At 41.6% G+C, this 27925-nt stretch overlaps 1 protein-coding gene across 1 annotated transcript; it reads right to left on the bottom strand.

Annotated features, from left to right (window-relative positions):
- Nucleotides 1–27925, bottom strand: lmo1 (LIM domain only 1). The gene is made up of 4 exons (XM_030415395.1): nt 26904–27925; nt 11675–11888; nt 1913–2038; nt 1–512 (listed from the first exon to the last, which is right to left on the bottom strand). Exons 1-4 carry the CDS (start codon nt 26923–26925, stop codon nt 407–409), a joined length of 468 nt encoding a protein of 155 aa, XP_030271255.1. The 5' UTR covers nt 26926–27925; the 3' UTR covers nt 1–406.

Below are 27925 nucleotides of genomic sequence, written 5' to 3' on the forward strand. Positions count from 1 at the left end.
AACATTTAAGAATCTTTAATTCACACTAGTAATAAAATTGCATTACATTTCATAAAATAAATGTTCCAGTTTATATATACAGAGAAAACAGACTGTACATACCCTCCAATGAACCATTTCTAAAAGGAAAAAAAAACTAACCGGAAACAAATTTCACAAAACATACAAGCAATACAGTGCTCAGCTAAGCAGGCACAACTGTACATCAAAATTTGTAACTGCTCAGTGTTGGGGTGTGGGAGGGGCAAAAAGTTGAACATTTACAATAGAGTCCTTAGGGACTGATAAAGGGGTCTTAAAAAGTATTGCAGGCAAGCAGACAGACGCTTGTCTTTATCCAAGTGCAGCAGAACATCCATCTTGTGTGTAAAGTGTGGAGCTGACTGTTGCTGCCACGATGTTCCGACTATTGAACCTGTGTCTCAAAGCTCCCGTTCAGCTGGCCCTCCTCATAGTCCATTTGACACAAAATCATGTTGTTTTTTAGGAAAAACTTGTCCCCCACGCAAAACCTGTTGGCAGAGAAAAACATACAAAGACAAAAATTGTTAAAAAACACAAAGACGAGTACTATTGGCATCATGACAAAGTCGTCTGTGTGTATGTGTGTGTGTGTGTGTTTGTGTGTCTGTGTGTGTTGACTGGCTGACTCTGCTCTCCTCTGGCAGTGAAAATGTTGCATTTAAGATCAGCAGGTAACGATGATTCTGTTTGATTGCCCACATTTTGGTCGGAGATGTTTTACCTGACACTGCGCCTCGTCGGTTTCAAAGCCTGTTTTGATGGCCATCATGAATGTGTGGCTTCAAATAAAAGTAGATTAAAAACCCTATCATTTCAAAGCAAGCAGACATGAACGCTGGCACCCAGTGAAAGGCAGGTCAACTCTCCTCGGCCTGGCAAAAAAGGGCGCTGGCGCTGTGGCATAGTTTCCAAGGAAACTCTGCTACGGGGTTAGCTTTTAACACACCAGTTTGGTTCTAGTGCTCGAGACGGTTTTTTCCTCTGAAGTCAATTGAAGAGGGAACATAGCACGTAGCAGACTGCCCCGCTGATGTTCTTCTCAATGCTGCTGTTTGTTTGTGTGACACAGTGGAGACAGCTCCATAATGTGACTGAAGGGGAGTGAAGATAAGGATATAACCGAGCGTAGCTTGGCTTTAGTAATGAGCCAGGCTGGTTAAACAGCCATGGCAATAGTGTGCCAGATGAGACCTGGCTTCATGTCTGCCAGCTGAGAAGAGAGACTGCAGTCATAATTCCCTTACAGCAGGTGTTCACTATGGTAACTGAATCTGGCCTGCAGAAGGTTAATGGGCTTGTGCTGTGTGGAGGAACAGGGTCACAGCACCCCTGACAAGCATGCAAAGGACGTTCTGCTCCCAGAGTGGTGCCATTACTGACAGTATATTAATGGGAAAAAGCAATATTTGGGTATGTCATATTCTGTGTGGATCGTACCATAGGGTTTGTGCTCACTCCAATTTCATCATAGTTCCTATCATTAAGGAAACACCATTTTACACTTGTGTAGGTCTGTTCTCCCTTATGCAGCGAACACACCTACCTTTGTAGCTCCCGTACTTTCTAATTTTACGTCACCGTGGCATAAAATATTTACAGAGCTTGCCACAAACAAGGACAAAGTGCTGGCAGTGTGTCACAACAGAATTAATAAGCAGATCATTACGGACACAATACGACAACCTTTATTTCTTCAACATGTGAAGACAATTGACTTCTTTTTTTCCACGCTTGTTCAGCGGTCTGTAATAACATAATAAGACAGAGAAAACTCTGCTGCCTGCGCCTCAACAGCTTCTCATATTTAAGCTATTGGCCATTTCAACACGTTCATGTTTTTTTAAAAGGCGATGTTGTTGTTGCAGTTATGATCCCCCCCCATTCTTACCTCTGGTTACAAAGCTGACAGGCAAAACAGTCCAAATGGTAAACATTATCTCTGGCTCTCATCACCATTTCAAAGGCTGGGATCAGTTTACTGCAGGCTGCACAGTTCCCCGTTGTACCGAAGAGCCTGAAAGACAGAGGAGCACAGACAGAGATTAACCCACCTTCCCTTTACCTTGATGCAATAAAAGAGCAAACAAAAACGTACCGACAGCAAGAACAATAGCAGGGGGAAAAAATGCTGCAATGGAAGGGAAAGAGGGTAAAATGGAAATGCGTTGAATGCAATGCACAAATCTTTCTTGGCACCCACTTGGAATTTTTTTGTTAATGAGAGTCACAAACATAGATCTTAATTCTTGGCTAATGATCTAATTAAAATGATCACATGGTTTAAATCTTCTTCTTCAAAAGAATTTCCCCCCTCGCACATTACAAAAGCAGCGAAAAACAGATCTGAAGCAAAGCATTTTTGAATTGTTGAAAGTTTTCGTCTTTCATAACTAAAATACCTAATGAGTCTATCTCCAACCAAAGCCAGCTGGATTTTTTACATGAGAGGATACGTTCTATAATGTAGTCGTGAGTTCAAAAGATTTCTGTTACGAGGATTCAGGCTCAATCCCTTCGCTCTCTTTCTCTCCGTCTTCTGCTTTCATTCATCGAGGGAGCCTGAGACAATGATGAGAGATGTAACCTTGAACAGTTAACTAAATGTTTCACGGCGAACACCCTCGCTGCTCAAACCTTGCCGCTGCTTGTTTAGGCTTATTAGATAGGAGCCAAATGATAAAGGTCACAAACAGAGCAAAGAGGCACTGGTGTAGATCTTTTTTTTCTCCTGCTCAAAGCAAAGGAACCACAAATGCTTTTTCCCAGTCAGATTTACATTTTCATTTTCCGAGCTCCTGCTCCTATGTTTAATTTGGAGATTCTGGGGTGCAGATAGATTTATATATTCTGCAGGAGGAGAAGGGCCGTTTCACAGCTTTGCAAGAGGGGATAAGGCAACGGCAGATTGCCAATCCAACAGTATGTTAAACACTTTTTCCCTCCAAACTTGTAGGGCTTAGACAGAGGAGTCACATTGTTGATATTCTGCCTCGTTTATGCTAGTCCCATTCAGTTGCTTTCACCTTGTTAAAGAAAACGTCTATCCAGCAGGCCTGCTTCTAATAAGGGACCACATTGCCCCACAGGAGCAGCAGAGACAGACACAGGGGGAGAAAGGTTGTTATGTTCCATGAGAGGGATTCACAAGGTGTTAAACAGAGGCATTGTTACAAGCGCTTACTGTTTCTGTAAATACTCCATGTTCTCATACAGTAGACATCTGCCACCCACTGGGCACTCTGTAACACAAATAAGTTGCCTTTTTTTCCCCACAGGGACCTTTTTAAAAACCCTTTTGCAAACATCTAGAAAATTCTCACACATTCAGTATTGATCCAAAAATTGACCACGCATCAGTGCTCCAGAAATTGGCCCTGTTTCCATTACAGCATATAGGCTTTCCAGCACTTACTGGCAACTCTGATGTCGTTGTTTTCTAATATGATTAAATAAAGGTCATTCTTTTCCCTTTTGTCCCCATTGGGTTAGTGGTGGGTGATCTGGTGATCAATTTTAAAGGCATCCACAATCTACTTTTCAGGTCAATGGTAGAGATCAAAATATTTATTGTTCTCTTACTTTTGTATTCCAACTTCACAGAACCTTATTGACTGACAGATTTGCACTTTGTGAACTCACCAACAGAGTGATGCAAGTGCTACAAGGCAATGTGAGTTTTACCTAGCAACATGGCAGAAAAAAAGTTTAATTGTAATGCAATATTGTGTCTTAATAGAGAGGTGTAATTATGCCCCTTCTGGTGTACTCCATGGCATCTTATTGCGGAAACAATTCTACAGTATTCAATAGGAAGAGATATTTAATCCTGTTTGATTGGTCCCAAACACACGTTTGTCGATTTTAAAAGATAATTTTGAAAGTCAAGAAACTAGCAGTTTTTTGTAGAGATAATAAAATACTGTTTTGTTTTGTGTAAAACTGCTCAGTGATCTAGGTCATCTCACTCAATAAACCTCACAAATACTAACATGGCTGCCACCTTGGCAATGAGAAAGTTTTGAAAAAGGTGACTATCGGAGCTGCAAGGAGAGTTACTCCGTTCTCTGAGCTAGCTAATATTTGGCTTGACAAGGTTCTAGTAAGCTTTAGAAAGGCTTCGCTTGGGTGTGTAGTCTGTCTAAATGTGTATTTTCACACTCGAGAAAGTTTTAGGACTTTCTCGAGTTGAAAAATTATCTTTTAAATTGACAAACATCCTATGTGCAATTACTGGCACTAATAGGATCCACAAATTATTTGTCACTCGCCATCCACTACCCTATCATACACATCTTTACTGAAATAATGAAATAAGGGGCATGACTTCACTGCTTTATGATGCAAAAGGAGAAGTACAAAGGGTATTTCAAGTCTCGCTATAGTTTTCATAGCATTTCAGTATTAAAAAAAACTTAATTGATTAAATAGATTGTGATTTTACTTTTTTGGTTCACACTTGATGTAACCCACTGCCTCACTCCTGCTGCGTCATCATGACAGTCCAACAGCAGGGCCTGCTCCAGGTTTCACCACATCTGAACTCTGTACTGGACTGAACGGTGTGCGACCCTTCAGTGATGTCTTTTTCTCTCCCTCAGGGAGCCACGACTATGAAAGGGCCCAGAGAGCCTTGGTCACTTACAGAGTCTGACATGCACACACCTCTAACAGCTTGTGGGATTATTCTAACCCATCTCCATTACACCCCGCTGGGCTGTGGACATGGTGCTCACTTGATACATACAGGTTGTGAAAACGCTTCACGGGGAGCTCAGCTTGCTGCCGACTCTAAGTTCTCCGTTCAGTCAAAGCGGTGTGTGACACCTGTGGCTACTTTTTACCTTCCAGCTACATCCATGTTCTCTATAAACAAATAATAATAATAAAAACTGTCTATTGAATCTTTTTTTTTCTTTTTTTTTACTCTGTTGAAACACATTTTTTTTAGCATCTCACCTCTGCTGAGCTGTTTACAGATGCAACCACAGCTACTCTGGCAATGCCATACTTTCACTTGAAATAAAACAAATAAGAATAGAAATATTACTACTAAAATACTATGAAACTATGATAATACTATGAATACTTCCATCTTTATGATATTTGCTTAAGCATTTTCTGGTAAATTCTCATGAGATTGACAAGAGCCACATGGAAGTTTGTAGTGGCAGGATTAGATATAAATTCATCATAAAATTAAAAACAGATAATTGGAAATTATGATTAGAATTATTATTATTATGAACAAACCATTTCATTTGTTTGTTTCTGTTTTTTTTTTGTTTTTTTACTTGAATTTTTTTAAGCTTTAATTAACAGTTTTAAATCATTAAAGGCTGCAACTATGTAAGTATTAACAGTAGTAACATCCATATCAACACGATATCCACCTCCACCTGCTCCACCCTGCTGAACCCGCTCTCTTTCTCTTTCTCTTTCCTCTGGTTGTGTACTTTTGTAATATTTTGTGCGTCTTTGATTTGTTTTATTATATCATCATGTAAATCTGCTTTTTGTTCCCCATTAAGTATTTTATTACCCAGTAATGAATTACTAATGTGCTGAAGATTATAAGAAACTTAATGCGTAATGTTTTGAATTACCAGTAACATTTTTTTTTCTGGTGGAGGTTCATCTGCGGCCAATAGAAATAGTTTTGTAATCAAGACCACTACTTTATGATTTCTTTTCTGAGCTTAGCGATCTCATAGAAATCCCACCTCTGAGCTGAGCTCTTCTTTGCTGGCAGAGTGGAGGTTCAGTATCAGGATCAGTCCAGGAGCTGACTGCGTAATGAGCTGCTGTCTTTGTAAATCAGACGTTGAATACACACAGATTGTGGTTGCCAAGTCAGTGCACATTTCTGCACCATTTCTCAGGAAACCCAGCCCTAAATATGTGTTGAGGCTGTTTTCTGTAGAAAATTAGCTCGCCAAAAAGGAAACACAAGTATTCCACTTCACATCTTTTAGGTGGAAATAGTGAAAATGAAGCTACACCACCGTGGCATGTTCTTTACTGACACTGGTCCCTGTTTATCACCCTGACATTCGGCAAATCACGGAGAGAAATCCTGTGATTTACTATCGCTGACAGAAATGTTGGCAAACACACAAAAAGATGTCTTCCATTTTCACCACAATAAGAAGAGTTGGAGTGTAAGACATTGCATTGGATGTGGCTGCCTCCCATTCGCACCGTTCTCCAGCCAACAATTGATGTGTCTGGGCTATAACGTGGCATCAACATACGGCTTAATTGGGCTCCTCGTGCTAAGAGGAGATTACAGCATGAGAGAACTGTTCAAACACATTACACTCTTCTCCTCCTGCTCCTCTGAAGCTAAAAGCAACCAGAGTTGAACCACCTCTGCAGCAGTCTCATGAGTAACAGCTGAAGTGGAGCCGTGCATAGTAAGCAATGAATGTTTCACACCAAATATGATCAAGCTGAGAGAATGCAACATACTACCATAGAAGAAGAGGTGTGACACAAAGTTGAACTGGATAAGGCATGAAGAGGTTAAAAATCAAGATAGCTAATGAGGACTGTAATTACGTATTCAATAAAAACGTCCTGGTAAATTCATGTGTGTTGTTCATCTACACAAGAGAAACAAGCGCTTTCTTGATACGCTTCACAGCACTGAAACAGTGCCTTCAAAGAACATAGGTTGTGGATTACCATTGAAAAATATTAATTCATTTCATTTACAATAGACCTTTTGTTTGAAAAGGCTATTTTCTGCAGAATTCCCACGTATTGTTCTGACACATGTCCTGTATTGTACAAGTGCAGTGGCTCATGCACTTCAATTTCCCTGGTCATTTGGATTAAATAAATCAATATTCTCAAAAGGAAAGTGGGGGTGGGGAATCCAACATCAAAACAGTTTTCAACATTTCTAGTTAAATTGAGTGTGAATGGTGTATATATATATATATATATATATATATATATGTATATATACATATATATATATATATATATATATATATATATATATATATATATATATATATAAGGTTATTGTTCAGAGCTGCTCGATGCATGAAGCCCATCAGTTTTTGTCGATCAATCATCAGCTTTGTGCGTACAAGAAGTCCTCTTTTAAAATAAACGCTTCTGTGGTTTATTTAAATGGATTAGAGGGTTGAAAGTGCTGATTTAGATTGCTCCCAACAACCTGTTAGACCTTCTGGCATGGATTTCTGAACAGGTTGATGCTGGCTGAAGTGAATTTGGTATATGCGTTTTTAGGAATTTCATCATCTGTTTTTTGGTATTCTATGACCCCTGTTTGAGTTCATAACAGTTGGTTTCACAGTCATACTTTCTCACAACGTCTAACATATTCAGTTTACTATCATGTATGAGAAAGTAAAGCAGCAAATTTATCTATTTGAGAAGCTAAACTTAAAGAATATCGAAATAGATTACGTGATTATCACACTAACAGCCTTTTATTTTTGTGTCCTTTTAATTAATTGGCAAACAGTTCCTGCTCTGAAGAGTTTTAACAGCAGTAGGTTAATTACTTCAGATCTGTCCTCTAAATCAGATGTGCCCACACCCTTTCCCATTGGTCACAGGCCAAAAGCAAGCACCTATTGTACTGTATTATTAAATTACAATATATTTGACTCCCAAGTTCCCTTAACTAACTCAGATTGTGAAATAATGTATAGTGAATAATTAAGAGAACCTATGTCTGAAAAGGAAACTTTTACAGCAGAATAAACTTAAAAAACAACATTAACAGAAATACAGACACATAAAGAGATACATAGATGTTTTTTGTAAAATACACACTAAAGACATGTGGCAGGCCAAATTAAACCATACAATGGACCAACTTTGGCCAACGCCCCTCATAACGGAGACAAACATTACATACTATTTTTATTATCTTTACTTTAAACTATTTAAATATACCTTTGTAAATGAAAAAATCTTCATAATATAATTGCCATGCCTTGCCAAAATTACTATTTAGTATAAATCATAATTTTTCTAATGCCAGCTCTTACATGCACTATATGACAACATATATCTCTAATATCTAATCCCACAGTATCTTCAATGCAAGACAACTCCCACACTCTCTAAAAGAGCTCCTATTTAGTAGCTAAAATGTTAACTTTGTGGGTTGTTGGGAGCAGCGTTGGATGGCAGGAATGTAAAGAAGCTCGGCTATCCTTCCTCTGTTATTGAGTTATTACAATGGGTCTTTAGAGAAAAGAGGGCCTTCTTTAGTTCTTTCAACTTGCTGCTTTGCTAACTTCAAACCCTTAAAGCTCCTACAGTGCATCATCTGCCTCTCTGTATTGCTTCCCTCAGATTGGGCTGTGGCTCTTGAAGTTTTTCTACCTGTTCTCTGAGCTCTTTGAGACTTCCCAGCCTGCACAGGGGGTTTGTCAGATTTCATAAAAGGGAAAGCTGTTAATGCATGCATCACGTGTTCTGACCCTCCCCAACACTTGTGTCTTTTTGAAAGTTTAAACCGTTCTGTTCAGATCTGCCTTGCCCAGAGAGGTAGAGTAACTGTTACAGGAGGAGAGCGATTGTTTTACTTGCTGGGGTAGTGAAGAGAGGACAGATTTGAAAAACAGTCACATCCAGATGGAGCTATCATCTTCCCCCTGCTATTTCACTGGTTTGTGGATAACTTATAATGTTCATTATCTTGAAAAGGTTTTTCCTCTTACAGTTAATTATACCCCATTTTGATAAGTGGATGACTATTATGTCCTCTCTAATATATGAAATAGAAGATTAAATGATTTCAGGCTTCAAGTCCTGATGATCACACCATGACTAGATTGTCAACCCTCTGGTGAAGGCGTACGATCCTGCACCCTAGACATAAAGGAAACGCCTAATTAATCTATTATTCTCATGCATAATGAAAGAGTGTGGCCATGTACCTTAAAAAAACCCACTCCTGATAGGAGGAGGGGAACATCAGGGACGTTAGAAACTGAACTTTATGTCGGTGCAGTGGTTTAGAGGGCACGGGAGGACGCCGTTTTAAGGTGTGTGTGCTGTTAGTGCCGTGTGTGTGTTGAAGTGTAAGATTCAGGAAAGCGTGAGTGCATTCAATAAGTTGCTAATGCCACTGAAGGACAATCACAGATGGAGCTCCTATAATAATTAATGTGAGCATGGCAGGGTTCCAAACCCTGGGAAATAACCAAAGTGTGTTTGATCCACCCGCTTGTCTTTAATGAAGTGCGGGGAGGCTAATTCAGTGCACAGCTTTAACTTCATTACTGCAGGTGAGGGGGAGCTTTCGTCGTCTTACTACACAGAAAGGAAGGAATGAAAAGGAAGCCGGATGGAAACTGCATCACCTACTTTCAGATACTCTCAAACTGCCTCCTCTCTATACGCAAGGCAAGGTTTTTAATTTGTTCCATAATAGAATTCATCTCAAGCATCTCTAGCCATTAAGTGTTCAGCATTTGTCGCAGGCTGAAGAGCAGGCGAGTGGGATGGATTTCATTAGGCAATCCGGGGCAGCAGAGGAGCACGGAAAGCTCTCCCCTCCTCCTCTTCCCTTTTTATTCTTATTTTAGTATTCCTAACTCTTGATTTCATATGTCATTCTCAGCTTTTCATCCCTTCCCTGACCTCTACATCTTACTGGTCTAATGTGCGAGAAAGCTTTTCCTTCTCCCTCCACAGTGCCAGTTAGGCACTTATGGCTGTGGGGGGGTTGGGGTTGCTGTCCTTTCAGCAGATGTATTTTACCAAGTGAAACTCCGAGCTTCATCATTTTTGCCTTCTCTTGGTCATTTGCCCATTTATTATTACCTCATCTGCACCATCTGCCCCTTCTGGGGGCAACATCACGTCTTAGTGGACCTCTCACTGCATCTTAAAAGCATTAACTGAGGGTGGAAACTGATGGATGGTAATGGCCTATCTCAACGTAACGTCCCTAAGCGCCACTCAAGTGGGGCTGCGGGCGTCTTCCAGGTCAGAGGAAGAGCTGACGTATAAGTGAGATGTCACGGAGATACATGAGTGAGATGGCAAGAAAAAACAAGTTGATTAACATTCCCTTATTTGTGTGATACAAAATGACCAATTTTAACTAGAATAATGAGCTGATACAAACCCAAGTGATAAAACAGCAAGTGGCAATAAACTGGGAGTATCACTAAGTGTGTGAAGGGACAAGTAGGCAGAGAGAAAATGGAGAAAGGGAAAGGGGGGAGGACAACGAAGGACAGGGAGTTTTAGGAGGGGGGCCTAGGGCACTGGCATCCCTAAGTTGGCCCCGGGGGGATTCCCTCAAAGATAAATGGTAGGATCTCATTGGGAATGTGACTTAACGCCCAGGAAATGGTCATGTTTAATTTAACAAGCAGATGGCAGGGGCATCTGAAGGGGGGGTACACAGAGCCAAAGACACTGATGAAGCAACAAGCCTGCCTGGAGGTTTCTCACAGCCTACAGCTCTGGTGCAATTGAGAACCAGTCTACTCCATGACAGAAGTCCTCTGTGTTCATGTAAACACAGAGAGAACGATGAAAATATGACAAATGAGCACTGTGAAAACAAACACGTAAGCTAACTCGGCCTAGAGATACATAATATAAGATATTGTGATATTTTATTATCAGGTATTTGTTGTTACCAGTGTAATCATAGGTGATAAGTTGAGATATTGATACAAAGCCAAATTGTTTTCATGGGTGTACCAAGCATTGCATCTGCACACCGATACTGTAGGTAGAAATAAGCACCTTTACAATGTGTTCGTTACTGCCAGAAAAGGGAGAACAAGAAGGTAGATAAATAGATAAATTAGGCACACCAGTGTAAAAATTCAGTCTTGAGCCCTGCATGTGGGTCCCAAGAGGAGGGACAAGTCTATGAGTATTAACACAACAAATCTTATTAGAGCTGTGAAAAATCATCTACAAATCAACTATCATAAACTAAAGGTTAGGAACTTCTTTTTAAAATACAAAGATGTAAACTTTTTGGTTATCTTATGGGAATCAGCCATTAGAAGCAGGTAAAGTATGTTTGTTTGGTATGGACCTCAACGATTGTCTCATCATCATTATGATTTTAATACATGTTTTCCCCCATAATTCCCGCTAACTGTGACTCATTTCATAATTGTAGCATTGTTTGTTTTTTAACATATTCGGCAGCCTAAACAACAAACTACTGCAAATGGCAACCAAGCTTAACCCACTGCTCACTTTAAATTCAAACTGTGACTCTGCCTTTTGTTTTTTGGCTCTACAAGATTTAAAGCTATAAAATACGGGGTGGAACTGCTCCCAAAATACCTGAACGTTGTTTTTTTCTTTTCTGTACACTGTGTTTGTGTTGAAGCTTCACAAAACAACGCAGCTGTAAAAGAATATGACAACAAGCTCTCAAGATATTAGGTTTTGCCGCGGTGAAGTTCTAACGCTGAGGAATCTCGTGCATGATTTAGATTGATTTTATCCGTGTTTCTGTGAATGGGAGCCACAGGAAGCACACACTGAGAGACCAAAGCAGAACTGTACCAGGAGGCAAAAAACAAAACCTTTGTGATCCTTTCATGTCCCACAGCTCTTGGGATGGCATGGCTTTTGTGTTTGTTGTGAGTGGAGAGGGGTGATTGTGTGTCTTGCTTGCCTCAGGTAGTCCCTGCGACAGAGGATGAGGTTGGCTTTCGTATAGAGGGTGGAGCCCACCTCCCCCAGGCGGCAGTCGCAGCAGGCACATTTGAGACAGTCCTCATGCCAGTATTTGTCCAGGGCCTTGAGCAGGTAGCGGTCTTTAATCTTGCGATTGCAGCCAGCACACCCCTTCTGTTTCCCTTTGGGCTGGACGGAGAGCATCGGCACACCTGTAGTGATAAGGAGACAAACAGCCATGCGTGATTTACGGCCTGGGAACACGAGTGACTTTTCATGTTCTCTTTTTTGATAAGCTGGCTGCTTCTCGAGGCGTCTAAGCCTGGCCTCGCGCGCGGCCACAGCACACTGCCTACCTGCTTCATATGCATTAAAGAAAACATTCTTCCATGTAGATAGGCACACAGGTCACATTGGACTACAAAGCCCTGGCCTGCTTGTTCCACTAAGAGCATGCTGTAATACAAAAGTTACATGATCACTTGCAGCAGGTTCCAGTGGAAGGGGCATGTCTCTCGTGTTGCTGATGTTTATTTTGCCTACTGTGGTATTTACAGCGAGCTGTGTAGTATGTTAGTTACCTACCATTTCATCAAAGCCCATTTCCCTCAACTGTCCACAGCTGTAAAAGCTCCTCGTGGGCTTTGTTTGGTATAGATTAACATTAACCTTTTAAAAAGCCTCTGACCACAAAAACGTTTCTACCAGACCCCAGTGAGATATGTTATGGCCTAAGTGCCTTTTAGCATACACTCACTGTCTGTGTTGCACACACACACACACACACACACACACACACGGGGACATGCAGACTCACACACACGCATTTGCACACACACAAACCACAGGCACACACACAGTGTTTCCTGCTCAGAGCATTACAGCCTCTCCTCCTTTTACACTTATCTGTACTCATGTGTCTGCGACGAGCGAGCCTAAGTTACCAAACTCGCAAATTGCCCTGCTGTCACGCAGGTCCCCTTTAAGCACGCCTTTTAGCCTCCTAAAGGACAAATAAAGTCCATTTAATAACTGCACTAAACACTAATAGTCTATGTGTGGTTGACATTTGTGTTTGGACTAAAAGCCCCCCTCAGGCCACTGGTGGTACAGAGGCAGGGGTGCGCAGCTCCCCTCTGTAGCACTAACAGGTCTGCCACAGCTGAAAGCACAAGACAACAGCTCTTAAGACACTCTCTCACACACTGAGCTATTGATCCATCTAAAAGAACACACAGTGGACGCCACTTGCCACTCCACTTTCAAAACACATTTCTCTCTCTCCCTCTCTAAAAAAAAAAGACTGGACACTCTGCATCACAGGGGGTTAGGCCAGCATTTTGTATGTGTGGGTATCTATAAAGGCCCATTTTAAACACACGTTATACTGAGTTTTATAAATGTCAGCGTCTGAACAGGAAGTGCACGGGAACATTTTGTCCAGAGCAGATAAAGTTTTTATTTTCATTTCCTTAGTGGGGGAATATGCACAATATCAGGGTAATGTAAAGTGTGAATGGGGGGGGGGGGGGGGGGGGGGTGTCATTCTGCAGTAGGAGCTGCCATTTTACAGTAACTTCTGCGGTTGGCCCAGTGATAAACACAACCTCAGTTGGTAACAAGGGACTGCTTCACTCTGTTATTCTCCGCTAAGCCTGTCAAGTTCATTCTCTTTCACAAAAAACCTTATACCACTTTTCAAAGGAACAAAAAAGCACATTTTCTCTCTCTCGCTCTGTCTCTCGCACATGTACACACACATACTTTGTATCTGCACGCCTAAATAGACTCACAAAATACCTTATTGGATCCAGATTTGCTCCGCAATTTTTGGCCATGCACACATCAATAATGCTATGAATGTAATATAATTTAGCATTTCCTCTTTTTTAAAAAAAAGAGGTGAAAGAAATAGGAGAGCTTGTTAGTCAAATGTACGGCTTCGGTTTATATGTCAGTAAGTGCTCCGATGGTGTTGAGCCATCTTATTTCTTTATCAGAAGTGGAAAGGAGAGGCTCGTTGGTTCAGTGCAGGCGATGGGAGCCATCAATTAATGTTCTGCCTGCCCTCCAGCTCCCTCACCTCCCTCCCGCCCCCCTAAAACAGGCCCCTTGAAGCTGGCGCATTAGGATCACAAAACCTGCTATAAATACCAATGTTCAGTGTAAATGAAGCTAAAAAGCTTCAAATTCAAGCCACACTGGCTAAGGGTGGACTCTTCTACCTGCATTTCATGGCTTGTTAGGGGAGCTCTCTGCAGGTATGCCAACAGTGCTCGCCTGACAGACTTCTACAGAACTAAAAACAGTCTTAATGAGGAGAGAGAAAATGCCTGTGTGTGTGTGTGTGTGTGTGTGTGTGTGTGTGCGCGCGCTCTTGTTTAAAGAAAAAGGAGTTTCTGCAATTCCCTCGGGGATCACAAAAATCTTTAATTTGCCTTTTATGACACCTAATTAGTTATTCTACTCAAAATCTTTGCTTTAAATAAGAGAACTAATTATATAAAAAGGTCGTTCCTCCACCTCCAGAGAACTACTCCTAATTGGTTGAGACCACTGCCCGCTACACACTCCTTAAACACATCACGTGTGTGTTTTACATTACGTTTGAAAAGGCCAAAGCTTAACCTATTCTGGAATAGCTGTATGCTGCTCACCCCGCTGTTGGATGCACACTTAAAAACCCTGCTCAGCATCATCTAAGTGACAAGGCTCCCCTGTCTGTGTTTGCAGTTCATCTGACATTCATGTCTTCACGCATGGTCCTTAATGTAAGAGAGATGTCTCAATGGAGGAAAGGCCTGGAAACCAGTATGCACATGCCTCTGATGCCTCTTCCTTGAAGCCATCGCGGGGAACAAACACGGGTTTGATGTTTTCTACCAAAGCAGCCTCTGGAAAACATCTTTAATAGTAGTGTAGCGAGCACAAGCCTTAAAACCTACTAAACAAAGAGCAGTGACAGGAAGAAAAAAAAAATGAGCGTGTAAAGTAAATGTCTTTTCAATTCCCTTAATGCCACAAGACATTTTCTTGCACCTGTCACCACTCCCGGCGCAATGTGAAACTGTGGAGTAGAACAGAACCTCCCATGCTTGCCACCTCCCAGAAAGAAAAAGCTGCATTATGAAAGGACGCAGCCGACTAGGAGGCAGCCTCCACTTAATCCAATCCATTTAACAGATACAAGTGCCACTGACCTTCCAGTGTCATTTGATGTCACCAAAAGCATGCCTCTCCACATCACGATTCATTCTCCAACAAGGGATGCATTTTGTCCCTCAAAGTGGAGAGACAGCACTTGCCCTGCCAAATATCCCTCCTGAGAAGGAATTTAATTTGCCATTAGGACTGTGTGTAGAGGCCTGTCATCTCTGCCTTTCTCGATCCATCTACTTTCTTTGAGATTGTATCTTTCAAGAATATGTACAGTTAGTTTTTCTCAGCCCAAGCAGTCTGTCAGAGCATGTATTTTCCATTATAGAGATAGCATCCGATTTCTATGTTACCCCATTTAGATTTCCGTCTTTACGGCTATCAAAAAAAATCACATCAGTCTGCTAACCTTTTTTTTTTTTTTTTTTTGATACATTTAAGGTTTTGAAGGAAAATCTGCTGTTGGGAGCACTCAAGGAAATGTTTGATATTAGAGAAATACAATTATCAGACAAACCCACATTTCCTGTGTGAGTGTATGAACAGATGATTTAAGCTACAACTGCTTTTCCTGTTATTATCACAGAAATATTCTTTTTTTTATACAAGTGAGCAGGTGCTTGGATGTTATGCTGCATGATGTACAATGGTTTGAGTCCCTGAGCCATCCGCCATGCTGTGTCATGACATGCGGACTCAAATGAGAGTGGCTATTGCAGCAGCATCGATGGCTTTGGGTGCAAAATCAGGAAAAAATTATAATTGTAAAAATAATTCATCTGCCAAATTCTTAACTGCTCTCTCTTCTATTACACAGTTTTTCGTAGGGCTGCGACCAGCAATTATTTTCAATATCGATTAGTCTGACAAGTACTTTCTGGATTAAAGCTGCTTTAAGTGATATATTTTTATTAAAGTAACTGTTGAGTAGCTCTCTATTCCAACAATAATCACTGTTACAGAGTCAGCAACCCATGTCTCTCCTCCTCCCATTCATGCAGTAAAAGAGAAAAGAACATTTTGATATCCCTGCCCACTTTATCCAATCAGGACCGAGACCTCCAGAAAGAGGCGGCCCTGTCTGCTTGTGAACATGCCGATAGCAGGATCCTCCTGTTTGCTGCTCTGTCTTGCAGTTACTGCTGCAACTTTACATGTTGATGTAGAGAGGAGGGAGGGTTAGGGTTAGGGTTACGACAGGAAGTTAGCCAAATAAACGACAATGTTGTCACAGTTATTCAAACAAAACCCGAAAATATTCTGTTTACTGTAAGAACAGCTTCAAATCTTGAAAAAAAAAAAAAATAATGAATATGTTTGGATTTAGCCACAGTCAAAATCCAAACATATTCAGTTTCAATGGATGTTAAACTGGGATAAGGACCAAATGTAAACATAGGAGACACTGGAATCTGCATGTTTACTACATAAATTATGGAACTGATTAACTGATTATTAAAATTGCTCCCAAATAATTTTAACCTTGATCGACTAATCGATTAATTTACTGGTGAGCTGACTTCCGGTCTCAATTGCAATTTAATGAAATTCTATGAAAACGGACTCACAAATTCAGGGTGTGCTTCACTACACCACTACACACATGGTCCCAATGGAGCAGCTGCTCTCACAGGCACTCAGCCTTAATGGCAGCAGGAACAGTTACATCTGATTCTGTTTCTTTTCCTTTTTTTTTTAAATGTCTTTTGATCAATTAAAAGCACTGACGCCATGGTGTGATGCAGACTTTCCCGGTTCACGGGGAGGTAAAGGATCTTGATGAGAATCACTCGGCCTTTCTAACACATGGGGGAAAGGGAGGTGGGCTTTCAAGGAGGTGGAAGCTGGCCCTGGGTGGGCCTCCTCTCAGGGGCCCCTATAATTCCAACTCCCAGCTGCAGCAAATGAGAGACTGTTAGCCATCATCGGCCTGGTGAATTCACACACTGCGATGCTTAGGGAAATGAGATACTACACTAGCAAATGATTGCATTTAGCTGGAAACAAGTGCATTTGTCATCATCATCACTTAATTTGAAACACTCAGTAGCCTATGATGCTACTGCTACTATTATATTATATTATATTATATTATATTATATTATATTATATTATATTTAATAAGATAATATCGACTAGACGAAAGTCAAAAATACAGTGTTGGTATTGTACCAGAACTCTCTGGAAGACTTCAGTGTAGACCCTAGTGAGGCTGATTTAAACACCACTCTTTTATATTTCAGCCACCACTGTAAATGCCGTGGCCATGGCAATCCCAAATAAAATTTGTCCTCAGGCCAAGGTGTCTGCCACTAAGGTTAATAGGGATCTCATGCAGATGTCTTGCCATTGTGTGCATGAATCAGCCCCTTTCATTCAGCTTCCGTCATCGCTGTAATTGAGCCCATAGACGGCGATTCTCTATTGCCAAGACAAAATACAAGACATCTGGTAATAATATCAGCTGGAATACACATGCCAAATGAAAGCGGACTGATGAGTGTATTCTGAACGATAAGCAAAATAAAGACCACTGAATCACTGTGTGATCACTGTTCCTATCCTTAGCTGGAGCATATGCAAGGAGTGAAAGAAGAGATATGCATGAACACACACACGCTCACAGAGAGAAACTCTCTCTCTCTCCCTCTCTCTCAAATAAGCTAGTTTTCTTACAAGGCCCAAGTCAATAGTACATTTCATAGCGACTGTGTTTTTTTTCTTACAGTTCGCTGTAAGAGCCTTCTATGTTGCTATACCGAGTGCTACATTTCCAGATGGTTGTGTATGAATGCTGGGGTCTGTGAGGTGATTTCTGGGACTGTATGCATGCTATGATTATGACATAATTAACACCCACAGTAAGTGGGAGAGCGAGCAGACAGGGCTGGTGCGGATGAGGAGGGGACTGTTCATTAACAAGATGCACTCTCTCAAACTTTGCAGCTTGCTGTGGCTAATAAGCCCCGGTGAAACGGAGCCCAGCCGTCCCTTGCATTGACCCTGGCACTGCCCAGGATAAGGGAGGGTTTTGTCTCCTGGAATAATTGCTCTTTTCACATGTTACAAGTGTCCTGACCCCGACGGTCGGCAGCCACTTTCCCTACCATAATTACTCCTGATCCGCTCCAAATGAGTCAGCCGCATTAGGGCTGCAATAACACTGGCCCAGCTTCAAGCGCGGCATGGGGAGTCTCAGCAGAGCAGCCTGGAACAGGACTGCCTTTTCTCCCAGCCCACGGTCATTTCCATCACGTCAGAGGTGCATTTCTTACACTTGAAGTCAGCACGAAGGCCCTGGGCCCTTTTCTGAGGCTTACAGAAGGCATTGTTAGCTCCTGGTGCTCACTACTCACTGTGGTTTGGCAGCAGTCTCCATCCCAATTAACGGAAAACTTCATTAGGGTGTTTTTCCACACTTTTCAGCCCCCTATTATTTTTAATTTATTCACATGGGGTTAATTAAAAGAAATGTATCACAGAGATATGCAACAGCTTTCTAATTAAATTCATTGCTGCTTTTTTTTTAAAGACATGAAACTGGCAGAGTTTCCAAATTATTACAGAAGGCGACTTGTTCCAACACTTGGTTGCTCGGTAGTAGGGTGAGATTAGAGCTCAGCAAGGTAACCTGTCAACAGCAGAACGAGAGCGAGAGATGGTGCAAGAACACGAGAGTGAGGGAATAAGATGAATGGGAAGGAGGAGAAAAGACACAAACATTCATGGTTTTATCATGCCCCAAATAAACCCATTAGAGCTCTTAAAGAGGGAGGACTGTCAGAGTGTTGACAGAGCAAGGGGTGGATTTGATGTTGTATCTAGCCAGTAAGATGTTGGGCTTTGTCTGTTGCTTAGTTCTTCAAACCCGCCATCTTTACCAATTTTCATTTAAGTTCAAGATGTCAATAAATAAGATGTTGCGTGCATCTCCACCGTCGATCCTCAAAAAGAAAAAGAAAATCCATCTACTCTCAAAACTACATACTTTTAAACTTTGATGGACCAGGCAATCTTATCTGCCACTTCCTGATCGCTGGCGAAAAAATAAATGAATAAATAAATAAATAAATAAATAAATAAAAAAACAAGCCATTAGACCTGTCACAGCCACCTTCCGCCATCCGGAACAGAATAATGCACAAACACTTTTAGTCTACATTAAAAATGCATTTAGAGAGGAATAAATGTAGGCCTCTAAAGTTTGTGTCACTCATGAGGTCAGGAAGTGATGTACAAAATCCTCCCCACTCCCCAGCAATTACTGCACACTTATTATTTCAAAGGATATGCCAGGAGACAGGTGTGCCATTCAGGGTCCTCAGTGTGTCGAAAATGGAAGGGAAGAAGGAACACCATACTGTGGCGCACTGTGTGAGGCTCTTTAATCTTGAATAATGCAAATTCCCCACAGGGGGCACTTATTTGGCAGCACAGGCCTCTAATGTCATTCAACTCCCACACCTGATGGGGTAAATAATGAGGGAGGTTGGTTGGGTGCAGTTAGGGAAGAGGGCTTCACGAAGATTGGGTGTGATGTCATGGTAAACTCAACCCGCCTCGCGTTAGTGCAGCCTATCCCTAAATCTCACAAGAGAGGAATACTGCGGATGATGTTTGATGTTTCATTAAGAAGATTGCTTGCTTTTAATGAATTCCTTTTAACACTTTTATATTACCTCATAATATGAAGACTGGCTCCCTTTTTCTACAGGGAGTAATTCTGGTTACTGGCTAAAATCAAATGGCAATTCAACAGACGACTGGTCAAATGAAATGAAATAAAATGAAATGAAAGAGGTGTGATTGGAAAAGAGAGGGACGGGGAGGGTCTGTGGTCGGAGGAACAAGTTCCAGTTGATGCTGAGGTTCAGTGTGGATGTGTGTGGACGGCGGCTGTTGTTTTGCTTCTGAATTCGCAGTTGCAAACATCATAGTTGAGCGCTGATTAAATCATCAAACTTCAATATCCAAAACCTAATCTACTAGCTTTAAGAGGAAAATAACTACCCACCCCCCTTCCCTTAATCACAGACTTTAATTAGCTATTTAAGATTTGATTTACTGAAGGTCATCCAATAAGAGATTAGTTCTCAGTAAGTCGGCTCTTATTTAAGAGAAGGCACCCAAGGCGTTTCTATTTACCAACAAGATAGCTGTGATATCTCAAATTGTGAAGGCTCAGTCCTTCTCCGTTTGTCGGGATTCTTGAGCTGAATATCAGCTCGATGGAGCCATTTAATTCGGTCTTGTTTGAGCTAAATAAATGCATGTGGTGGTTTGTTTTGTGGCAGAAAATAGCCAAGTAAAAGTCACATTAGGTTGTATGTATTGTATGTGAATGTCCATTAAAATGTAAGAACTGCAGTTTATACAGGCCTAAAACATTAACAGTTGTCCAGTGACAGATTTTTTTAATGCTTAAACGAGCTAAATAAATAAACTGTTCGTTTTCATGACTGAATACAGTGACTAAACAAACTGACCTTAAAGGACAGCGCAATTTCATACTGTTCTAATTTGTTTGTTTTGTTTAATGTGGCAGACCCTGCCACCTTTCCAGTTTCAAACAATGTTGTGGGGACCTTATTTTCCTCTGAGAGCAGCGTGTTTATTCACTTATGGAAAAGCTAAATATTGCTGAATTTGTATTATTACCTCATTATTACTGTAACTATAACATTTGTGAGGTCTAATTTCTTCTCCTAAACTACATATCGCCCCTTTAAGAGCTAAAAAGTAAGCTAAATATTGCAAGATAAATAGAGTAGAATGGCATTTGAGAGACATTTACAGTTAAACAAGACTGAAAGTCTCAAAGCCCCACTAGCAGCCCCTAGAGGTGGTGCTGCTCCTTTCCCTCATAAGAACAAAGTGTCTTTCACTGACCAATCACCACTGCCATCCTCAGAGCCCCATACTCACACAGGAAGGGCTAAAAACAAATGAAAAGAAGAAGAATTCCTGCTGACACCGTGAGAGAATACAGCAGGCCCCTTCACACAACTGACTTCTTGATCTATATCATTAGAACCACACAGACTTTCTGTAGGTGTTCGTTTCCCCATGTTAACACAGACCAGCGCTAATTAAACCAATCAGCACTTGAATAACAAGTCTTGCAAGCACATGCATGTAGGTGAAAATTGTTATCTGCTGCCCTCATACACGTGTTTCACATGTTTGCCTGCAATTGGAAATTCCACAAGAAGCTGTTGAAAGACTATAATTCTTCTTGCAAATTTTACCCGTTTACATACCCAAAAAATCCTGCACAGTTGAGGTGGAGCTTCCTCCTCTCTACCAAAACAAAATCACACGTGCACACTAGATCCAGGCCGAGAAATCGCTTATTAACTTATTGCTGATATATTGATATTGGTGTGTGTGTTTGTGTGTGTGTGTGTGTGTGTGTGTGTGTGTGTGTATGTATAGCTTTTCCACCAGAGAGCACTGATAAGTTTATTTTTCAACATGTAGCATGTCTTGTTTGTATCTTGGTCACATTAAAAAAATAAAAATCTGTAAATCCATATCAAGATTGTTTATTCGTTTGGTGTTTTGATGTAAAAAAAAAAAAAAAAAAAGTACAAAACAAATATTTGTTTATGTGTCGTATCAGATCAGAACTCCAAAAATATCGATATTGGTGTTGGCTTTAAATATCCACTATTGTATTAAATGATATATGAGTATACTGCCTTTTCATTCAAACGTATATGCATTAAGGGACCTGTTTAATACTGGATGAAGAATAGAAGATCTTCTTGCTGTAAGACACAAGAGGCATTAGGAGGCATCAGTGCAACTATGAATATTGAAATGGCACATGAATAATCCTCCGTTTTCATCAAATAAACATATAAACAGTCGTGTTGTTCTTCTGAGTGTATAATCATTTCAAATATGGAGGTTTTTTGTGTGGCAGCGCATATGGTTGAATATTGTCACATTAAATTGTGTGATTTAAATATGTAAAGTATGACATAAACCCTGACGGTGTTATTGTGTTGATTTCCGCAAAGACTTAATGACACAAAGTGCTCACGATGTAACAGGTGACATGTTATTTTATCACTGCCGGTGGAATATTAGAGGTTTTTCATCAGTAGCATTTTTCTGTGCACCTTCACACTTCACAGCTGCCACAAAACCATTTTTTGTGACATTGTAGTCCTGACATCTCCTCCTCTCAAGAACTTTGCCGCGTGTCATGCCACTTTCTCCACCTCTCCTGTCTTCTCTACTAAGCCCATGATGACAGAAGAAAGGCAAAACGATCTTCCGGAGAGCAAAGAATGAGCGCTACAGAGTGCGTCAGAATGCCAAACAAGTCAGAATGCAGAGCGCACGATAGGTAAACAGTTGAATAAATAACTTTATGTTTGGGAAAAAAAATGGAGGATGTGTGCACGTGTGTGTTTGCAGAGGCGTCAATGTATGAATATTTCTTTTCCCCGCGTCGACATGAATGTAGTCAACAGCAGCTTGAGAGAGTCAGCTTTGCAGGGACAAGTGGCAGGGAGACCTGCTTCAAACAGGTTCAGACAGGCGAATAACAATATACATACGTATATGGTGGATAAACTAAAGCCGAATCACATGCTGTCGATAGATATGGCAATATTTTTCAACTAGGTTTGAAGTTATCGCGGTTTGTGTTCTGCAGGCGAGAATAGTTCTGCACATGTCAACATGACTTCTGTGCATTTCTGCCTTTGTCTCGGAGCTTGCAGGTGTACACGTCAGGTTCTCCGAGGTGGTTCCAAATAACGATTCATCTCAACTTGTCAGCATATTTGTGGAATTCATAAAAGGTTTTGTTCTAACATTTGGACTGATGTGTATGTGCCCTCGCGGCTTTCCTATTTGTACACACTTCATAATGGCACTTATGTCTCTGCAACCTTCACCATTCTTGCACACGACTCAACATCATACTGGAAATTCCTCTTGACATTGAAAAAAAAAACAAAAAAGCATTTGGAGTGTTTGGACTGCAGGAACAGGGGACGTCCGTTCCCTGTCATGCATGTGGTCGCCAGATCTCATTGTGAGAATTTGCCTGATAACATGGCTAGCATGTGGCCTCTGGCAATAATAAAAAGGGATGCTCTTACAGCTCAAGAGTGCATAATTGAGTTTGTGTGGCACACTGATGAGTGCAGCCATTTACATCGAAGGCAGGTGGGCACGCTCGCTAACACGTGTCCCCCAAGTCTCAATTCAGTCCCTTTGAATTCCACTAAAATTACGGAAAATGATACACATCTCGAGCACTCGTAGATGTGAAACAATCAGGACTGATAGGGATCTGGAGGGCTAGTGGTGACAGACGAAATTATCTCCTGTGGGAATTCTGCATTGGTAAGATCAGGAACAGATTAGGCTGAATTAAACACTCACATCTGAAAACGGCATACATGGGATTTTGCTGCTAGGTTGAATAATGCAAACAGCATTAGTCTAATATGAACCATTAAAGCAGTGAGGGTTAAAAAAACATGCTGGGAGTCAATGCAGGTGATAACGTCATCATCACATCTGTGTCAGACACGATTAAAACTTTAATGTTTCAGTGTGCTATTTTGTTATGTGTGTGCAAACACAAAGGAGATTTTCCTGCATTCATTTCTGCACAGGTTACTGAGTCTCCTTTGACCATCTTATGTTTAAGACAAAATTGGAAAAAGTACTGCAAAGGCGAATCCAGGTGCCTGCAATAAGGCTTTCTTTAGAAAAAAATATAAAAATAAAAAACGGTGGTGACTTATCAAACGCAGCCATGTGTTTGTAATATTGTTCAGGGCCCAGAGCACAAAAACCAGACGTAATTTCAATATTTGAAATGGGCAAGTTTAATTTTGAAGTAAGCGCAAACCAATAAGCTGAGAAAATAGCAAATACGGGGGAGCAAATTGCATTCCTTTGGAAAAGTGAAAAGACTTAAAGAACATATAAAAGTAATCTCCAACTGGAAATTAGAAATCAACCCTCAGAAAGCAAATAACAGAAAAGAAATATTACTGTCCACTTTCTAAATCAATATAACATCGCTACAAGACAGTATTACCATGGTAACACCGGTAAAGAATGAAGCAATTCTTATTATTTCAAAATAAAAATCGGAGCCTGAAGCCCAAGTTTTATTACAGCAGCCGACAGATCACCAGTCTGCATTCATGTGAAGCATTGCTTTTCAATCACATGCTTTATGAATGTACAAATTTCACTGGACAGGATGATAACAGGGTCATAAATTAACAAGCAAAGGTAACCAGACATTTATCAGTAGCTGGAGGATTTTTTTCTGTTTCCGTCGTCTGCTGGGATATGATGTTTAGAGTGTACTGGAGTTGTGTTAATGTTCAGCAAAAATATGCCTTCAGTGTGGACTCACTTTCTTCTCCTGCAGTCGGCACGAAGAAGGAGAGTAAAATGGCTGAGTTGCTTTTTTTTTCCCCAACTCTCAAATTAGACGCAAATTGGAGCCTTCATATCACGGGGTGGAATAAAATGTTGACACTGAAGAATTGGTACATGTGTTGCCATTCATTACTAACTATGACCCGCGTATTAGGTCATTTCACAAAGCGGCGCCTGTTCTCCTTTAACAGTCGTCCTCCGTGCTCTCAGGCTCAGTGCTGTGGATGATAACGTAGAAGTTAATGACTGCTTCACGTGAGAACGCGGTGATCGGTTTCTGAGGTGTGGCGGACGCAGGCGATGTGAGCAGGTGGCCACACACAACATGAAACCAACACAGGCGGCATTTCATGTTTGGTCCTTGCAAGTTACAGTTGAAGTTACAACAGATGGCAGGACTTCTATGTTTTTTTTTGTTTTTTTTTTATGTTTTGACTCTGGGATCTGATTTGTAGCAGGCAGATTTTCTCAATGGAGCTAAAATACGGGGCAGGCAGGGGTGGTGGGTTGGGGGGGGGGGGGGGGGGGGGCACACAGATTCATTTCTGGTTATTGCTTTTGTTGCACAAATTGTTGCCGACTTCTCAGAGAGAATACGGAGTTCAAAAACAGCCTGCCAAACAAACAGCAGCATCACTGTGTTGCCAACTGAGGATAGCAGGCTTTGAACACGAGACCAGACAACGCTGATGATTGGTTTTATAGGCCGCATAAGGACTGAAATATGAACACTTCAGCAGCACGCACGCCCGAACACACACACATACACACACACACAGGCATAGTAGGGAATCAATCACGACAAACAGACATTAATCATACACCTGTGTGGCCACCCAAAACACGGACCCCACACCTCCCTCTCTGCATAAACACGCACTTATTCGTGAGGGCACTAAGTGGATACATTAGACAAGAAGGTTCGAATTGACAAGCCTATAACTTGAGAGCCAATAAACGCTAAGAGGCACCACAATGAGGGAGACCAGATCCGAGCAGCTCTGTTGACAACCTGGCCAAAACGCTGGAGCTGCTGGTCGGGACCAGCAAATAAAGGGTGAAGCTTTTAGGCAATGAGCAGCAGGTGATCTCAGCTTTTCTGCAAGTCCTAATGCTCCTAAAAGCCACTCTCCCTGGTTCTGTAATTGGGCATCAGTAGTTAATGTAGTATTGACTGCATTACATGCTCCTGTGCATCCTTTCCCACTAATGCCATTTGCATCACCTTGTACATTTACCATATTGCTTAGCCAATAACTGTTAAAAGCAATCTGAATCATGAATCATATGGGGGGGAACTTTTAGCTCGACAGACATCCAAAGGAGACAATTTACAGTTGAGTTAATTTAGGTACATTTGCTGCACAACATGGATTCAGCCAGACAGACCAATTTATGTCTCTGCCGCAATCCTTTCATTGGCTTTAAGACGCGTAAGTGAAAGGATGCTCCGCTAAGAGATATGAAAGATCCATTTTCAAACATAAATAATGGGTCACAAATGCATCCATTACTTTTTAGAGGGAGGAGGAGGCAGATGAGGAAGAGGAGGAGGAGGAGGAGGAGGAGGAGAGGAGGAGAAGGGAACCCGGGATAAACTCAAAAAATGTGCAAAAGCTTTATGCTGTACTTTGAGGAATAGTACATAAAAAATGTGCGTTAGGGTTGGCGGAGGGTGTCTTTGTGGCGTGTCAGCAGGTGGTCAGCAAAACAAGCCCTCAAAATACTCTTGGAGGAAGAAGTGTCAGGAGGGAGAACAACTTCACCCAGAGCCTCTTTAAATATTATCATCACGTTGTATTAAAATGAACACACACACACACACACACACACACACACACACAGAGAGAGAGAGCACCATTTGGACCCGAAAGTGATCACATGCACTTGTACATCCCCCTACATCGGTTTAAAAAAAAAAAAAATCCAGAAAAAAACGGGGACGTCATTAGAGGCGAGTTTGATTTAAATTAAAATTAATTAGATTGCCTCACCCATTAACCTAAATACATTGAAATAGATAAGTAATGCGAGTTGGGCCTATTTGCGATGGAAAGTGAGCGAACGCGGCCGCTATCCATAATTTGCAATCAAGTTAAAAGCACTCTGCTGTCATCTCCCATCCCGCGGTGATGTCAAAGGGCTGCCTCGCTAACTTCACAGACGCAGGAGAGGAGAAAAAAAAAGCACTTAAGAGAAGGAGGGAAAAAGAAAAGAGGAGCCACATGCACCGCAGCAGCGTCCGTCTGTGGAGTATCCTCAAACTAAAAACAAACAAAAAAACACAACGCGTCACACAAAAGCTGCTTTAAATAAACACGCTAAACTACAGTTCGCCTGGGGTTGTATTTACAGCGACGTGAGTGCACCTCAACTTCACGGTACAGAAAAAGCAAGCCACGATGTTTTCGGCTTTCATCGGTACAAACACACTAAATAAAGAAAACACGGACCGTGTCTCCGGCTACATGGGGGCTGGAAGAGCCGATGTCGTGCGGAGGCTTGCGGGTGCGCAGGGCTGTCCTGGAGACACTTAATGTGGAGGTGGTGGTGGTGGTGGTGGTTGGGGGTGGAAAAATGTCAGTAGTTCGCCGTGTTTAGTCCCCAGGTTATAGCATCCTACGGCCGGGGAAGATGTTACTCACCCTCTTCCTTGTCCAACACCATCGTCCTGAGGAACGAGGAGTCCTTCCCCGGGCGATCCGTCCTCGGCTCCAGCAGGCTGCACCGCTCGCTCCGCTCACAGCTTCTCCTCCTGGAAAAATGGCTTTGAAAACGCGCGGCTGACAAGACTACGCCTCGATAAATCAAAAAAAGAAAAAAAAAAAAAAAAAAAAAAAACCCTGGAAAGATGAATTGCCGTCTGCACGTTTTTCCCCCCTTCTCTCCCTTACCTCCTGTCTCCTTGCTCCGTATCAATAAGAATTCACACACAAGGAATACGGTGCAATACGCGGCGAGATCCTCCTATCCGGACTGAAGTGCAACGCAAATAAATCGCGATCAAACAGCGTTGGTTGCTCTTGATAAATTCCATGCGAATGGAAGAAGAAGGAGGAGGGGGAGAGGGAAAAAAAACAGGCAAAACAATGAAAAGCGATATAAATCTAGTGTCGCCTTGTCTGTGAAGTGTGCACACGCGGACGGATCAGACGCTCAGACTGAACGGCTGAGCTCTCCCCTCGCTCTTAATATTCTCTCTTTCTCGCTCTCATTTGCTCCGAAACGGCAACTATACTCAAACAAATCCAATTGCAAAATGTGACAACTGCTAAGAGCGAAAACTCACGCCGCCTGCTCTGCTCGGTTTGTGTGCCGCGCTCGCCTCGGCTGCTACTGAATAAATGCGCGCAGTTTCCAGAGACCCTCGGATTCCCCTGTTAATTAAATCAATTCATTATGCTCAGATCTGATTAGCAGCCCTTCCCCCCTCTTTGAATCAATTATTCAATACACAAACATAATTGCTTGTGCCAGAGGTGTCTAAGTATTAGCTTATTTAACTCCAAGGACACTAATTACCCCTAGGGCAAGGGAACTTTTCTCATTAATTCTGACAAAACACAAAAGCACAGCTAAGGGAAAGTGTGTGCGTGTGTATGTGTGTGTGCGCGTGTGTGTGTATGTGTGACTGGTCTGCCTGCCAGTCTGAATGTGCGTGATAGAG

Source organism: Sparus aurata, chromosome 4, assembly GCF_900880675.1.
Source record: "Sparus aurata chromosome 4, fSpaAur1.1, whole genome shotgun sequence".
Lineage (NCBI taxonomy): Eukaryota > Metazoa > Chordata > Actinopteri > Spariformes > Sparidae > Sparus > Sparus aurata.